This window comes from Microcaecilia unicolor, chromosome 9 (assembly GCF_901765095.1).
Source record: "Microcaecilia unicolor chromosome 9, aMicUni1.1, whole genome shotgun sequence".
Lineage (NCBI taxonomy): Eukaryota > Metazoa > Chordata > Amphibia > Gymnophiona > Siphonopidae > Microcaecilia > Microcaecilia unicolor.
Genome location: NC_044039.1, coordinates 167116457 through 167134725, shown reverse-complemented (window position 1 = coordinate 167134725; position 18269 = coordinate 167116457). Strand labels below are relative to the sequence as shown.

Below are 18269 nucleotides of genomic sequence, written 5' to 3'. Positions count from 1 at the left end.
GCTTGAGCCCATCTTTAACCCATGTTGATACCCCCCGCCCCAGCGCAAATTGTTCTGAAACCTGTTTAAAGGCAAGAGGCTGAGACAATTTGTAGAAATTTTCACCATTTCCTCCTCCTTCAATGCAAATTGTTGCTCATATATTTGCATTCCACTGCACTACACAGATGCTTGTTTAAATGGCCCCTTTAAAATGTTAAACACCAAAAAAGTACCATGAGCCTTCAGGAACGGGACAAGTCTTTATTCCACAACGTATGTCAGTCTTGTACATAAAAGGACCTTTTACAGGCCGTGTTTCTGTGCCTGCATCAAGGGTCGTTAGATTTCTAAAAGTCCAATCTCAGATTGCCCAGCATCCAAGCTTAAGGCAAGGAATAGGAACCTTGTCCCAACTCTTTTAAGAATGTGATAGCGTGGCGTAGCCTCAAAAGTGTACTATGCCATATTCTTAATAGAGTTGGGACAAGGTTTCTATTCCTTGCTTTCAGCTTGGATGCTGGGCAATGTGAGATTGGACTTTTAGAAATCTAACGACCCCTGATGAAGGCACTGTTCGCGGTCCTTTATGTACAAGACTGACATACGTTGTGGATTAAAAGGACTTGTCCCGTTCATGAGGGTTTTTGGTACTTTTTTGGTGTTTTGCATTGTGTTCTGTGGTTTGAACCCTCTCTGTGTTGTGGACACCTTTTAAAATGTTAGCACTACTCTTAAAACATGTATAGATCTAGAATGCAGAGGCTGAGAGAGAAAAGTTTAAAAAAAAAAATCTGATGCTGATCAGTTTAGGTTTTGTTCTTTGTGTAGAACAAAACCTTAGTTTATCCAAAGTTAATATTTTCTGTATTGTATAGTTTGAAATAATCAAAGCTATTCTGTGTTTTGTAGCATCAAGTAGTGGTACAAGACTTCATAGAGGCTATGTGGAAGAGGCTACATATGAGGATAAACCACCACAAACAACTCATATTGTATTTGTGGTTCATGGCATTGGTCAGAAAATGGAAGAAGGAAGAATTATTAAAAATACAGCAATGTAAGTACTTCATGCATGACTACTCAGTGAAATGCACCTTGAGCTCCACGTGTTCATGCTGGAACCACTTTCAGTAAAGAAGTTGGTGTTTCTTCTGTGTCTGTCTACTTCCAGCTCATGATACTTTGTTTTAGCGTGACAAATGCTTGCCACCTGCTTTGATAAAAGTGCAGGTTTTTCAATTTTTGCATTTAAAATATGAAGTACAATGAGACTTAGGGGCTCATTTTCAAAGCACTTAGATTTAGAGTTCCATAGTAACCTATGGAACTTTGTAAGTCTAAGTGCTTTGAAAATATGCCTCCTTGTAACATGTAGATTATTCTGATAAATAGAACACAACAACGTAGATGACACAAAAAAGGCAGACAATGCTTCAGATGGTTTAAATGTTTATTATGAAGCAAACGAGACTCGACACAGTTGTGTTTTGGCCAATCTTAAATCAACTGAAAACATCCACTTGGAATGATGTCTATAATCGGTATGAAAAATCAAACAACACATAAAGCGCTCCATGTGCTAATGCAAGTGAAATCTCACACGAGCTTCTAGGCTGCAAGCGTTTTCACTAACAAGCCTTCGCTTGCAGCCTCAAAACTCTTGTGAGATTTCACTTGTTTTAGTTCATGGAGTGCTTTGTGTTTTCGTTTCTTCATAACGATTATAGACATCATTCCAAGTGGATGTTTCAGTTCTGTTGTGTTCTACATTTCCTATTCTGCCAGGATTTGCTTCTTCTGTGTATACATCAATTATTATTCTGATATTCCATTATGATTTCAGTTTTTTATTTTATTTTTTGTACAAATTTACAAATGTGCATTATTGCTTTAGGAAGAGGGTAAGGCATTATAAAAATGATGTGAATGAGCATGAGTTCTAATTGAGTTTAGAAGTCCTGCTGGCATTACAGAAACCATACTAAACATTTTTTAAAAGATCTTTGGTTTAGAATAGTATTAAAGGTACTTAAAGTAAATACTATTTGCGTCACTCTGGCAGTGCCCTGTACTAAAGAGCAATGAAGCATTCTTCCTTTCTGAGTGTATACATACTGGCCTGCATAATGGGTAGTGAAGTCATAACTTTGAAGACGTCTCTCTAGTCCAGGTAGTCTCTCTGCATTCATTGATCCAGCTCTCTTAAATCACCACATGAGCACACAGGTTTAGGAGACCCAGAGAACTTGTTAAGGCACTTCATTGAAGCATCTCGGTACACTTTCTACTATCAGTCTTGTAGGGTGGTCAAAGTACCTGTTATATTTGGCATTCTGGGTTTTTACCTCGACTATGTACATATTTGCAGTCCTGCAAGTGTCCTTCGGTCACTTTCTATTTTTTTGTGATTTTTAGGGAATACATTTTTAAAATTTATTTATGAAATTGAAACTACAAACGACCACCTAAACTTCCGGAAAACACTAAAACTAACCTGTTTAAAAAGGCATACATACCCCTACCGATCCAACATAAATGCCTGATCTCTGCAACACAACAAAACTAAAGAACGTAATGGACATAACACAACTCTTCCGTTGTACGATTCCCTAGTGTGGCTGTGCCAGATGAACTTTATCTTATCACATCACTTTGTATTTGTTACACCGGAGTCTATAACGCCTCTCCGGTACTATGTAAGCCACATTGAGCCTACAAATAGGTGGGAAAATGTGGGATATAAATTTAACAAATAAATAAAAGATACAATCACAAGAATACACTTGCATAAGAAAAAGGTACAATAGTTGGGGGGGGGGGGGGGGGGGGGGGGGGGGGGGGGGGGGGGGGGGGGGGGGGGGGAGGGAAAGAAGATCATAACAAAAACAATCCCACAAGATCCTATTCGATTACCCCAATAACAAAGTCCACAAATAATGAGGGGGAGCTGAGTTTCCAATACTTAGGAGCAAAGAAAAAAATTAACTTAATAAGAGAGTCTGAGCTGGAGCGTAGCCTATACATAACGATTCTAGTCTAAATACTATCCCAGAGCAGTGGGAGGAGAAGCAGCCTAACTTGGTGTAGAGGTAACTACAGACATTTTATCTGCCAAAAAACATAGAGAGCTAAGATGATTAAAACAAAATATATATATTACCAGAATATTTAACAAGGCACTTACAGGGGGTACATCAACAAAAAAAGTACCTCCTATTTGCAATACTCTAGGACGTAAAAGGAGAAACTTGCCGCCTCTTTTTTTTTGTTGTTTTTTGACTGCCCGAGCCACATCAGGAAATACATGAACTTTCAGACCACAAAATGGAATGTCCTTATGTTGGAAAAAAAAGTTTCAATCTCCAAACTTGTTAAAAGTACAAAAAGTTACTTGTTGCTGAAATGAAGTCTCTAGAAAAGTAGTTAGTCCCATGGCCTCGGTATCCAAAAATGGATTTAAAGAATCTGGAGATACACCTGATGAAGGCTTTGGCTTCGCGAATGTAATATACCTTTAATATAGCTGGGTGATCACCTTCTGGAAGCTTCAAAGCCTCAACAAAGTATTTCCTTAACATCCTCTTTTGGTGTAATCCTAGGGGCTTTAGAAACATTTCAGTTTTATTATGTAAGAGCAGATTATCTTTAACCAGGACAGAGTTCTGTTGAAAGAGAGTCCACTTGGGATCCTATTTTCTGAATATCTGTTTTCACCAAATCCATTTGTTGTTGGTAGAGTGTTAATTTATGAGAAAAAGTATGATTCTGTTTAGCCTGAAGAGAAAGTTGTGAAACCAAAAATTTACCTAGCTCTTCTATGGCTGTCCAAATGGAAGCCAAGGAAATTCACCAGGACACTGCAAAGTGAAGGGAAATGCAGGAACGGTTACTACTCCCTCCACATCACCACCTGGATCTCGCTGACCAGAAACGCCTGAATGGGGCAATTCTTTCCACCTTCTGGGGTCCCAGGTCCTTGCTGGGTATCCTGCACCAGATCCGTTCCCAGTGCACTCGGCATTGAGGCCCCATCCAGCGTGGTCCCTGAATATCTTCCAACCACCAGGTTTGGTGGGGGCTGTCCCTGTCCCAGACTCAGAAGCATCCAGAGCCAACGCAGCAGATGCCAAAGGCTCCCGTGCCACTGCTAGCGGTTGAGGACTGGAGTCAGACGCCAATGCTCCATGCTGGAGGTCACTGGGCCAGCCAGCGAGAAAGATAGAGAAGCAGATACATCCTTCACCAACCCCCTTTCCTCTTTCTGCCTCCCATAAACAGCCTACCTCACAGAAATCCAAGGAAAGAACTGCTCATTCATACTGGCAGACACCATTGTATTTATAAATGACCTAGAGATGGGAATAACTAGTGAGGTAATTAAATTCGCCGATGACACAAAATTATTCAGGGTCGTCAAGTCGCAGGAGGAATGTGAACGATTACAGGAGGACCTTGCGAGACTGGGAGAATGGGCGTGCAAGTGGCAGATGAAGTTCAATGTTGACAAGTGCAAAGTGATGCATGTGGGTAAGAGGAACCCGAATTATAGCTACGTCTTGCAAGGTTCCGCGTTAGGAGTTACGGATCAAGAAAGGGATCTGGGTGTCGTCGTCGATGATACGCTGAAACCTTCTGCTCAGTGTGCTGCTGCGGCTAGGAAAGCGAATAGAATGTTGGGTGTTATTAGGAAGGGTATGGAGTCCAGGTGTGCGGATGTTATAATGCCGTTGTATCGCTCCATGGTGCGACCGCACCTGGAGTATTGTGTTCAGTACTGGTCTCCGTATCTCAAAAAAGATATAGTAGAATTGGAAAAGGTACAGCGAAGGGCGACGAAAATGATAGTGGGGATGGGACGACTTTCCTATGAAGAGAGGCTGAGAAGGCTAGGGCTTTCAGCTTGGAGAAGAGACGGCTGAGGGGAGATATGATAGAAGTGTATAAAATAATGAGTGGAATGGATCGGGTGGATGTGAAGCGACTGTTCACGCTATCCAAAAATACTAGGACTAGAGGGCATGAGTTGAAGCTACAGTGTGGTAAATTTAAAACGAATCGGAGAAAATTTTTCTTCACCCAACGTGTAATTAGACTCTGGAATTCGTTGCCGGAGAACGTGGTACGGGCGGTTAGCTTGACGGAGTTTAAAAAGGGGTTAGATAGATTCCTAAAGGACAAGTCCATAGACCGCTATTAAATGGACTTGGAAAAATTCCGCATTTTTAGGTATAACTTGTCTGGAATGTTTTTACGTTTGGGGAGCGTGCCAGGTGCCCTTGACCTGGATTGGCCACTGTCGGTGACAGGATGCTGGGCTAGATGGACCTTTGGTCTTTCCCAGTATGGCACTACTTATGTACTTATGTACTTATCCTGCTCCACCTCCCCCCCCCCCCCCAAAAAAAAAAAAAAAATCAGGTAGGCTCAGGAATAATTTTGTATCTGAGATTGAATTGTATAGGAATCTCTCTTGTTACGATGTACCATTTCACATTTTATTGTCGTCATCATACTGAACATAAGCTATATGGGATTGGAAACTTCCAAATATATTCTATTTGTTTTTAGAATATAAATTGGCCATACTGGATCAGACCAAGGGTCCATCTAACCCAGGGCCAGATGCACTAAACTTAATGAGCCCTTAACGAGCAAGTAGTAAACCCTGGCATGCACTAAACACTTATTTCCGACGACGGTAGCAGCTAATGAAAACGGAATGCAGATGAGCAAATCGTGTAGAAACCCTATTGTAATGAGAAGCACTAACCTTTTCCGATTGCCTTAACGCTGGAAAATCTAACGAGAGGTCTGTACCTCTCATTGGGGCTGTGCGGGATTGGAAAAATTATTAAAATGTTTTAAAAAATCGGGGCAAAAACGGCCAAGTGCTCATCATGGACGGCTATTATGGCCGTTCTACACCCGAAAAACCACCCAAGTGCTCGTCAGGAGCGTCCTTTATGGGCGTTCTTCACTATATATATAATGAAAAAAAATCAAACAGGCTCCGATGCTGCAAGCTCTTTTTTGGACATCATTCAATAATAAAAACGTCCTTTTTGGCCGTGCTTCGCTCAGCTGAGAGACCTGGCAGTCTCTGAGTTAATCACAGCGCGTGCTGTGATTGGCTCAGAGACTGCCAGGTCTCTCAGCTGAGTGAAGCACGGCCAAAAAAGGACGTTTTTATTATTCTAGGGTTGAATGATGTCCAAAAAAAGAGCCTGCAGCATCGGAGCCTGTTTGATTTTTTTTAATAAAGCTTTGCTTAAAAAAAAAAAAAAAAAAAAACGTCCATTTTGGGCAACCCCCCCCCCCCCCCCCCCCCCCCCCGCAATAATAAAAACATCCTTTTTAGCTGTGCTTCACTCAGCTGAGAGACCTGGAAGTAAGGGAGTTACATCCAAGTAAGTAGAGTTGTGGCCGAGTGGTTAGAGCACCGGGTGGCGGGTTAAAATCCCCCTAATAATTTTGTAAAAAAAAAAAAAAGGACGAGTACATGGATTTTTTTCCAACTTTTTTAAGTTGTATGAAGTCTTTATTGAACATTTATCAAAACAGCATAACAAAATACAGCACTCCAGAACAAGTAAGTAATAGCATAACTGATCAGCTCCAGGTCTCTCTCAGCCAATCCCAGTGTGTTTAGCTGTTACCAGTATCAGCTAAACGCGCTGTGATTGGCTGAGAGAGACCTGGAGGGAGGGACGTCCAGACAGTTTTGATTTGTGTCCTCTCACGTCCCGATCCTGGGGGCGCAAAATGAAAACTGCTTAAGCGTCACTTGCCTTTGTGCCAGGCTGAAAGAAAATAAAAAGCAGCTTTTCTGGGCTGGAAGGCTCCTCCGTATCATCAGGTTTATTTATTTATTTATTGCATTTGTATCCCACATTTTCCCACCTATTTTGCAGGCTCAATGTGGCTTACAGAGACCTGTTATAGCATGGCCATTCCAGTTTATCAGATACAGTTGGTATTGCAAAAAGATTAAGGATGAGAAAAGAGGTCTAAGCAGATAGTTATAGAAAGATGACTTTCAGAGCTGGAGTGGATTAGCGGTGTGGTGCAGTTAAGCTATGAGTTCTCTTTGTAGGCCTTGTTGAAGAGGTACGTTTTCAGAGATTTACGAAAGTTCGTTATTTCGTTGATTGTTTTCAGATCGGTTGGTAGGGCATTCCATAGCTGCATGCTCATGTAAGAGAAGGTAGTCGCATGTGTTAGCTTGTATTTTAGTCCTTTACAGCTGGGGAAGTGTAGGTTAAGAAATTTGCGGGATGATCTTTTGGCATTTCTGGGAGGCAGGTCTACGAGGTCTAGCATGTAGGTCGGGGCGTCTCCGTGGATGATTTTGTGTACCATCATGCAGATCTTGAACGTGATACGTTCCTTAAGTGGGAGCCAGTGGAGTTTCTCTCTGAGGGGTTTAGCACTTTCATATTTTGTTTTACCAAATATGAGTCTGGCGGCGGTATACTGGGCTGTTTGGAGTTTCTTGATAGTATGTTCTTTGCAGCCGGTGTACAGTGCATTGCAATAGTCCAGGTGACTTAGTACCATTGACTGTACCAGATTATGGAAGATGGATCTCGGGAAAAAAGGTTTTATTCTTTTGAGTTTCCACATTGAGTGGAACATCTTTTTCGTTGTGTTCTTTACGTGGGTTTCGAGTGTGAGGTTTCGGTCGATGGTAACTCCAAGGATTTTCAGATTGGTTGAGACGGGAAGAGAGAATTTTGGTGTGGTTATGGTGGTGAAGTTGCTCGTATTGTGTTGCGAGGTGAGTACAAGACATTGTGTTTTTTCTGCGTTGAGTTTTAACTGGAATGCATCCGCCCAGGAGTGCATGATTTGGAGGCTTTGGTTGATCTCGTTGGTGATTTCATTTAGATCATGTTTAAACGGGATATAGATTGTGACATCGTCTGCATATATGTAGGGGTTGATGTTTTGATTGGCTAGTAATTTGGCTAAGGGTATCATCATTAGGTTGAAGAGGGTTGGTGAGAGGGGGGATCCTTGGGGGACTCCACATTCAGGTGTCCAAGGGGCTGATGTGTCTGTGTTCGTTGTTACTTGATATGATCTTGTGGTCAGGAATTCTCTGAACCAGTTAAGAACTTTACCTCCAATTCCAAAGAATTCTAGCATATGTAGTAGTATTCCATGATTGACCATGTAGAAGGCACTGGACATGTTGAATTGTAGGAGGAGTATGTTGTTGCCAGTTGCAATTGCTTGTTTAAATGAGTTCATTACAGACAGTAGTACAGTTTCCGTGCTGTGATTCGACCGAAATCCTGACTGGGACTCATGTAGAATTGAGTGTTTAGGTATTCGTTACTACTCCTTCCATGAGTTTGGTTATGAGCGGGATAGATGCTACTGGGTGATAGTTGGTTAGGTCCATTGTGCTTTTCTTCGCATCTTTGGGTAGAGGAGTGAGTAGTGTGTTTCCTTTATCCGTGGGGAAGAGGCCATTTTGTAGCATGTGGTTTAGGTGTTCCATGAGGTCTGTTTTGAATTGTTGGGGGGCGGATCTAATAAGGCTGGCAGGGCAAATGTCTAATTTGCATTGCGATTTGGCATATCTTCCAATCGATTGTGAGATGTAGTCGAATGAGAGTGTGTCAAAGTTGGTCCATGATCGGTCTGCAGGGTATTCCCCAGGTATTGGGTCTAAGCACTCAAGGAGGTTTGCATAATCAGTTATGTTGGTAGGTATCAGGAGTCGTTGCTTTATAATTTTTTTCTGAAGTAATTCTGAAGATTGGTTGCAGATGGGGTTTCTATGTTGTTAGAAGTAACAGGTGTAGTATTTAGTAGTTTGTTTACGAGTAAGAAGAGTTTATGGGTGTCCTTGTAGTTTGGTCCGATTTTGGTTTTATAATATGTTCTTTTAGTTTGTCTGATGTTGTATTTGTATTTTCTTTGTAGTTGTTTCCAGTCTTTGAGTGTGGAGTCGTCTTTTTTCTTGATCCATGCTCGTTCTAATCTTCTGACTTGTGTTTTTAGTATTTTCAGTTCTTCATTAAACCATGGTATTGGGTTTTTTCTATGTGAGGTTCTGGTTTGGAGCGGTGCTATGTTGTCTAGTATGATTCTGCATCTGTTTTCCCATTCATAAAGAAATTGGGGTGAATCTGTAGGTGTTGTCCATTCGTCGTTATAGAACTATTGCCAAAATGTTAGCGGGTCTATTTTGCCTCTCGTGGTATAGGTTTGTTCTTGTTTTTGTTGAGCACTTGTTGTTCACCACTGAAGGTTAGTTTTTATTCTCTTGCCTTTGAACTGTACATTAGCTTGTAGCCTGTAAAAAGAACGTCTTTTTATAGGGAATTTTTTTTATAGTGAAGGACGTCCTTGGCATGTGCAGAGCAGCCAGCATAACGCTTGGCTGCTCTGTGCATGCTCGACCGGCCGACTGTTTAACGATGGAATAGAGAATGCAAGTGAGCTACAACGAGCAGCTCATTTGCATTCCTATTCCTTGATGCCTGCCCGTTCCTTACCAATTCGCTAAGGGAATCGGTAAGGGAAGGGCTCTAACGATTGATTAGTGCATTTAGCCCCCAGTATCCTGTTTCCAACAGTGGCCTGTCCAGGACACACAAGTACCTGGCAGAGTCCCAAGTACCTGTTAATTGTCCTTATCTATGTTTTTTGACATAGCTATGTTTGTTATATATAGCACTGTAAATGCTGTTCTCCGAGGACAAGCGGGCTGCTTGTTCTCACTGATCCAGATGCAGCCCAGGACCGGAAAAACTTCCCTAGCAACAAAAGTTTGCTAGTCTCGCGCTTCCGTGCGTACTGCGCATGCGCGGCCGTCTTTCCGCCCAATCGCAAGCGTGCTCGTCAGTCTTCTTTTTTCCGCGGTTCGGGAACGCTGCTTTGCTGCTTCTCTGCCCAGGTTCGACCTCTTGCACTATTTTATTGTTTCTTCGCCCGCTTTCGGCAAATTTTTTCTCTGAGAGTCTTTGACTCCTCTTTTTTTCTTCTCTGTTTTAAAAAAAAAAAAAAAATCCTTTACTTTCTTTGTTTTTTTCCCCGTAAGTTTCCTTTTAGTTTTTTTGCCGGGCGGTCCCCTTTTATTCTTTTGGTGTCTTTTTCTCAGGCACCATCGCATTCGACCTCGCCGGCGCGATTTTTCCGCCCATGTCCTCGAAGCCTACCAGCGGCTTCAAAAGGTGCACGCTGTGCCGCTGGACCATCTCCCTTACTGACAGACACGCTTTATGTCTTCGGTGCTTAGGTGAGAGTCATCGACCTGACGCCTGTCTTCAGCGTCTCCAATTGCAGAAGCAGACTCAGGCGGTGCGTTTGGCTCAGTGGAATATCTTGTTCAGAGCCCGGTCCGGTTCTTCGACGTCGACGGAGCCAGCGGTACCGAGGTCATCGCCGGTATCGATGTCAGCATCGGAGGGTGCATCGTTCTCCGGAGCGCAGGTAATGGCTGTCCAGAGACCCCATGCTGGTAACAGTGAGCCATCGAGTGGGTCTCCGCCTGCCTCGATGACTCCTGCTGTGCAGGCCCACCGGGACCGTCCTTCTTTGGACCCGGCCCTGAGCAGTCGTTTGGATTTGACGTCCTCCTCGTCGGCACCGGGCGGTACCGGTACCGAGCTTCGAGTGAAGGCTAAGAAGCATCGGTCACCATCCCGACACGGTGCAGAGAGCTCCGAGGCGCCGCAAGATTCAGCACCCGGGAAGCGCCGATGCCGAAGGGACCGCTCACCCTCGATTCAAGAGGTGTCGGTACGCTCATCTCCGGACAGCCCGGTACCGCTTCCGCGCTCCAGGCAGGTTCTTACATCTTCTCCTGTACCGGTGCCCTTGCCTTTCTCTACAGCCACTCTTAACGAGAGCCTCCGAGCCGTTCTCCCAGAGATTCTGGGAGACCTGTTACACTCATCTCCGGTACCGTCGGTGCTTGCACCGCCGGTGCCGTCAAGGGAGGCGGCAGTTGGCTCATCGCCCGTGGTGCGGTCTCGACGAGTGCCACCCAGGCAGATTCTCCGCCGTCATCGATGGAGGGAGCTTCATCGCCTCCGGTGCGGGAGTCTTCCTCTCGACGACATCGCGATGGACATCGATCCTCGGAGTCGAGACGGGCTAGGCTTCGGACAGAAGTTCATGACCTTATGTCCGATTCCGCAGAGGAGGGCTCGTGGGAAGCAGAGGCGGATGACAGGTACTTCTCGGAGGAGAAGTCTTGTGGCTTGCCCTCTGATCCTACTCCCTCGCCCCAGAGGAAACTTTCTCCTCCGGAGAGTCTTTCCTTCTCATCTTTTGTCCGGGAAATGTCTACGGCCATTCCCTTCCCGGTGGAGACTGTGGATGAGCCCAGGGCTGAGATGTTCGAGGTCCTGGACTATCCATCCCCTCCTAAGGAATCGTCCACTGTTCCTCTGCATAACATCCTCAAACAGATGTTGTTGGAGAACTGGACGCATCCATTAACCAATCCCCACATTCCCAAGAAGATTGAGTCCCAGTACCGAATCCACGGGGATCCGGAGTTGATGAAGACTCAGTTGCCTCATGACTCTGGAGTAGTGGATTTGGCTCTTAAGAAGGCCAAGAGTTCTAGGGATTACGCTTCGGCGCCCCCGGGGTGTGAATCTAGAATTATGGATTCTTTGGGAGGAAGGCCTACCATTCTGCTATGCTCGTGTCCAAAATTCAGTCTTACCAGCTCCACACGAGCATCCACTTGCAGAATAATGTGAGGCAGTTGGCGGACTTGGTTGACAAGCTCCCATCGGAGCAGGCCAAGCCATTTCAGGAGGTGGTCAGGCAGCTGAAGGCGTGTCGTAAATTCCTGTCCAGGGGTGCTTACGATACTTTTGATATTGCATCCAGGGCTGCCGCTCAAGGTATAGTGATGTGCAGGCTCTCATGGCTGTGTGCCACTGACTTAGACGGTAGAGTCCAAAAACGTGTCACGGATGCTCTTTGCCGAGGGGATAACATTTTTGGCGAAAAGGTGGTAGATCAGCTCCACCAGCGGGATACCGCTTACGACAAACTCTCCCACCGGGCGCCTTCAGCATCTACCTCTGCTGGTAGACGTTTTTTCGGGGGTAGGAGGACTGCTCCCTACGCTTATAATAAGCGCAGGTACAATCCACCTTCCCGACAGCCTGCCCAGGCTAAGTCCCAGCGCGCTCGTTCACGTCAACAGCGTGCGGCTCCTCAGGCCCCTGTGGCTCCCCAGCAAAAGCAAGGGTCGGACTTTTGACTGGCTCCAGCAGAGCATAGCCAAGATAAAAGTATCTATGCCGGACGATCTGCCGGTTGGGGGGAGATTAAAGTTTTTTCACCAAAGGTGGCCTCTTGTAACCTCCGATCGGTGGGTTCTTCAAATAGTCCGGCTGGGATACTCCCTCAATTTGATATCAAAACCTCCAAATTGCCCACCGGGAGCTCAATCTTTCAGCTTCCAGCACAAGCAGGTACTTGCAGAGGAACTCTCCGCCCTTCTCAGCGCCAATGCGGTCGAGCCTGTGCCACCGGGGCAAGAAGGGCTGGGATTCTATTCCAGGTACTTCCTTATGGAAAAGAAAACAGGGGGGATGCGTCCCATTCTAGACCTAAGGGCCCTGAACAAATATCTGGTCCGAGAAAAGTTCAGGATGCTTTCCCTGGGCACCCTTCTTCCCATGATTCAGGAAAACGATTGGCTATGCTCTCTGGACTTAAAGGGCGCCTACACTCACATCCCGATATTGCCAGCTCACAGGCAGTATCTGCGATTCCGTCTGGGAACACGGCACTTTCAGTATTGTGTGCTACCCTTTGGTCTTGCCTCTGTACCCAGAGTGTTCACCAAATGCCTGGCTGTGGTAGCGGCGTCTCTTCGCAGACTGGGAGTGCATGTGTTCCCTTATCTCGACGATTGGTTGGTGAAGAACACCTCCGAGGCAGGAGCTCTACAGTCAATGCAGATGACTATTCGACTCCTGGAGCTACTGGGGTTTGTGATAAATTATCCAAAGTCCCACCTTCTTCCAATTCAAAGACTAGAATTCGTAGGAGCTCTGCTGGATTCTCAGATGGCTCGTGCCTACCTTCCCGAGCTGAGAGCCAACAATCTTTTGACTCTCATCTCTTGGGTGCAGGCATCTCAGCAGATCACAGCTCGGCAGATGTTGAGATTGCTCGGCCACATGGCCTCCACAGTTCATGTGACTCCCATGGCCTGTCTTCACATGAGACCAGCTCAATGGACCCTAGCTTCCCAGTGGTTTCAGGCCACGGGGGATCTAGAAGATGTTATCCTACTGTCCACAGATTTTCTCAGATCCCTGCATTGGTGGACAATTCGATCCAATTTGACCCTGGGACGTCCATTCCAAATTTCTCAGCCACAAAAAGTGCTGACGACAGATGCATCTCTCCTGGGTTGGGGAGCTCATGTCGATGGGCTTCACACTCAAGGGAGTTGGTCCCCCAGGAAACCGGTTTGCAGATCAACCTCCTGGAGTTACGAGCTGTCTGGAGCGCTCTAAAGGCTTTCAAGAATCGGTTGTCCAATCAAGTTATTCAAATTCAGACAGACAATCAAGTTGCCATGTATTATATCAACAAGCAGGGGGCACCGGATCTTGCCCTCTGTGTCAGGAGGCTGTCAGGATGTGACTTTGGGCTCGCCGGAACGGCATGTTTCTTCAAGCCACCTATCTGGCAGGAGTAAACAACAGTCTGGCCGACAGACTGAGCAGGATCATGCAACCTCACGAGTGGTCTCTCAATTCGAGAGTCGTATGCAAGATCTTTCAAGCGTGGGGCACCCCCTTGTTCAATCTTTTTGCCACTCAGATCAATCACAAGGTCCCTCAGTTCTGTTCCAGACTTCAGGCCCACGGCAGACTAGCGTCGGATGCCTTTCTTCTACATTGGGGGGAGGGCCTCCTGTACGTGTATCCTCCCATACCTTTGGTGGGGAAGACTTTGCTGAAACTCAAGCAAGACCATGGAACCATGATTCTGATTGCTCCTTTCTGGCCCCATCAGATCTGGTTCCCTCTTCTTCTGGAGTTGTCCTCCGAAGAACTGTGGAGATTGGTGTGTTTTCCAACCCTCATCACTCAGAACGAAGGGGCGCTTCTGCATCCCAACCTCCAGTCTCTGGCTCTCACAGCCTGGATGTTGAGAGCGTAGATTTTGCCTCCTTGGGTCTTTCTGAGGGTGTCTCCCGAGTCTTGCTTGCTTCTAGGAAAGATTCCACTAAGAAGAGTTACTTCTTTCTCTGGAGGAGGTTTACCGTCTGGTGTGATAGCAAGGCCCTAGATCCTCGCTCTTGTCCTACACAGACCCTGGTTGAATACCTTCTGCACTTGTCCAAGTCTGGTCTTAAGACGAACTCCGTAAGAGTTCATCTTAGTGCTATCAGCGCTTTTCATTACCGTGTAGAGGGTAAACCGATTTCTGGACAGCCTTTAGTTGTTTGCTTCATGAGAGGTTTGCTTTTGACAAAGCCCCCCATCAAACCTCCTACTGTGTCATGGGATCTCAGTGTCGTTCTCACCCAGCTGATGAAACCTCCTTCAGAGCCACTGGATTCCTGCCATCTGAAGTACTTGACCTGGAAGGTCATTTTCTTGGTGGCAGTAACTTCAGCACGCAGAGTCAGTGAGCTTCAAGCCCTAGTAGCTCATGCTCCTTATACCAAATTTCATCATAATCGAGTAGTCCTCCGCACTCACCCTAAGTTCTTGCCAAAGGTGGTGTCTGAGTTCCATCTGAACCAGTCAATTGTCTTGCCAACATTCTTCCCCAGGCCTCATACCCGCCCTGTTGAGCGTCAACTGCACACATTGGACTGCAAAAGAGCATTGGCCTTCTATCTGGAGCGGACAAGCCCCCACAGACAGTCCGCCCAATTGTTTGTTTCTTTTGATCCCAACAAGAGGGGTGTGGCTGTAGGGAAACACACCATATCTAATTGGCTAGCAGATTGCATTTCCTTCACTTACGCCCAGGCTGGGCTGTCTCTTGAGGGTCATGTCACGGCTCACAATGTTAGAGCCATGGCTGCGTCAGTGGCCCACTTGAAGTCAGCCACTATTGAAGAGATATGCAAGGCTGCGACGTGGTCTTCTGTCCACACATTCACATCTCACTACTGCCTTCAGCAGGACACCCGACGCGACAGTCGGTTTGGGCAGTCGGTGTTATAGAATCTGTTTGGAGTTTAGAACCCAACTCCTCCCCCCTAGGCCCATTTTTATTCTGTTCCAGGCTGCACTCTCTGTTAGTTGTTAAAATGTTAGGTCAATCTCAGTTATGTCCTCGCCGTTGCGAGGCCCAATTGACCATGTTTGTTGTTTTGAGTGAGCCTGGGGGCTAGGGATACCCCATCAGTGAGAACAAGCAGCCTGCTTGTCCTCGGAGAATGCGAAAGCTACATACCTGTAGAAGGTATTCTCCGAGGACAGCAGGCTGATTGTTCTCACAATCCCGCCCACCTCCCCTTTGGCGTTGTGTCTTCCCTTACTTTAGCTATGTACTGGACTGACGAGCACGCTCGCGATCGGGCGGGAAGACAGCCGCACATGCGCGGTACGCATGGAAGCGCGAGACTAGCAAACTTTTGTTGCTAGGGAAGTTTTTCCAGTCCTGGGCTGCCGCTGGACGTCACCCATCAGTGAGAACAATCAGCCTGCTGTCCTCGGAGAATACCTTCTACAGGTATGTAGCTTTCGCTTTCTCCAAGGACAAGCAGGCTGCTTGTTCTCATGATTGGGTCGTCGTCCGCGACGGCCCAGGAGACCGGCAAAATTTGTATAGCAAAACAAAGAACTCTCCGGAACGCTCCGTCGCGTGGGCAGAATACACCGCGCATGCACGAACAGCTTTCCGCCCGCGACGTGAGTGTGCGCTCCTCAGTTTTTTCTCATCCACGTCTGAGTTGACACGGTGTTTTCTGCTGTGTTCCATTTAGGCCCAGGAGACTTTTTGTGTCCCGCTTCTTCCTCCTTGTTTTGTTTTCACAAACATTTAAAAAAAAAAAAAAAAAAAAAGTATTAGAAGTTTAGTCTGCCCTTTATTTCTTTAGTTTTTCTCATTCTGTTTTCTTCTTTTTTCGCCGCAGCCAGCTTTTAGGCTGCTCGGTTGGGTTTTTGCTTCCTTTGTGCCTTTTTATTGGCATCTTTGAGTCTTTTAATTTCGCAGCCGCTGTTTTTCCGTCCATATCATCGAGGACACCCAGCGGCTTCAAGCGTTGTACTCACTGCAGCCGGACCATCTCAGGTACCGACCCCCACTCGTGGTGTCTCCAGTGCCTTGGGCCCGATCATCTTCCAGCTGCTTGTAAGCTGTGTCCCTTAATGAAGAAACAAACTAAAGTGTCTCAGGAGGCTCAACGGGAAAAACCTTTTGCTGATCGGTCTGGTCCTTCGACGTCGGCATCGACATTGGTACCAAGGTCGGCAGCATCAACTTCGAGAGCGCAGGTAATGGCTGCCAAATGACCACATTGCGCTGGGAGCTGCGAGGCATCGAGTGGGTCACCTGTCTCGAGGCCTACTGCTATGCAGGCCCCCCCCCCACCCCCGGACTGACCTTCGTTGGACCTGGCCCCGAGGAGGCGTGAGAATTCCATGTCCTCTTCGGTACCAAGGAGTCTCGATGACGGGCGTCGAGCGAAGGCTAAGAAGCACTGTCATCATTCTCCTCCCATCAGCGGTACCGAGAGCTCCAGGAAGCCGAGGGATTCAGCACCCAAGAAGCATCGGCGCCGGGAGGACCGCTCACTCTCTATACAGGCGGTGCTGATGCATCGGTCATCTGGCAGCCTGGTACCGGCTCTCGAGCCCCCTCAGATTCTGCCACCGGCTCCTGTACTGACTCCCCAGCCTTTTCCGATGGAAGTTCTCAACGAGCGTATCAGGGCCCTTCTTCCAGAGCTTCTGGAGGGACTGCTGCGCCAATCTACTTTGGTGCAAGGAGTGCTTGCGCCTTCTGTACCGACTATGGAAGCGGCATCTGGGTCTTCGCCTGTGGTGAGGTCCCTGTCTTCGGTGCCTCTTGCGACATCTACGTCGGCCCCCACCCGGGTCGATTTTACCTTGATGTTGGCGGAGGAAGCTTCGCCGCAGTCCAGGCACTGGTCGACTTCTCGACATCCCCCTCGAGGTCGTCATTCCTCGACGTCAAGACAGGCTCTGGTTCGGGCTGCTCTTAGAGAGCTTTTGTCCTATACCAATGATGAGCGCTCATGGGAGGAAGAGGAAGATCCTAGATACTTTTCTGAAGAAGAGTCTTACGGGGTTCCCTCTGATCCTACGCCAATTGAAAGAAGATTGCCTCCACCTTAGAGTCTTTCTTTTTTCCTCCTTTGTTCGGGAAATGTCTAAGGACATTCCTTTCCCTATGGGAGGTTGTGGATGAGGCCAGGGCTGAGATGCTCAAAGTCTTGGATTATCCTTCTCCACCTACAGAGGTTGCAACGGCTCCATTGCATAACACACTTGGGGAAGTTCTTATGCAAAACTGGTCGTTCCCTATTTCTAATCCAGTGGTCCCCAAGAAAGCTGAGTCCCAATACAGAGTCCATGGAGAGCCTGTAATGGTGAAGTCTCAACTGCCTCATGATTCCATGGTGGTGGATTCTGCTCTCAGAAGAGCCAAGAGTACTAGGGACTATGCCTCGTGGATCATAAGACCCAGCAGCGAATGGCGGATGTTCCTTGCCAGGGGGATAACCTTTTTGGCAAAAAAGTAGAGGACATGGTCGATCAGATCAAGAAGCACCATGATACTATGGATTCTCTCTCCCGCCGGGCGTCTTCTGCTACCATTTCCTCATCTAGGAGGTTTTTTGGAGGGGAAGAGGAGTGCTCCCTATTCCTACAATAGGCGTAGGTATACTCCTGCTTCTCGGCAGCCTGTCCAGGCTCAGTCCCAGCATGCTCGTTCCCGTCAACGGTGTGCAACTAAGGCCCCTGCGGCTCCCCAGCAAAAGCAAGGGATGGGCTTTTGACTGGCTCCAGTGCAGCATAGCCTCAGAAAAAGTATCTATACCGGACGACTTGCCGGTTGGAGGGAGGTTCATATTTTTTCACCAGAGGTGGCCTCTTTTAACCTCAGATCGGTGGGTTCTTCAAATAGTCCGATCAGGATACACCCTCAAGCTGGAATCCAAACCTCCGAATTGCCCACCAGGAGCTCATTCTTACAGTTCCCAGCACAAGCAGGTACTTGCAGAGGAACTCTCTGCCCTTCTAAAGGCCAATGTGGTCGAACCCGTTCCACCAGGGGAAGAAGGGCTGGTATTCTATTCC

The 18269-nt window shown here is 46.8% G+C and overlaps 1 protein-coding gene across 4 annotated transcripts in view; it reads left to right on the top strand.

Moving 5' to 3' along the window:
- DDHD1 (DDHD domain containing 1) overlaps positions 1-18269 on the top strand; it is a 243404-nt gene that overhangs the window by 90200 nt on the left and 134935 nt on the right. For all 4 annotated transcript variants that reach the window (XM_030214713.1, XM_030214712.1, XM_030214710.1 and 1 more), the window contains one exon: positions 892-1039. In XM_030214713.1, coding sequence (XP_030070573.1) covers positions 892-1039 — 148 coding nt within the window. The remainder of the gene's footprint in view (positions 1-891; positions 1040-18269) is intronic.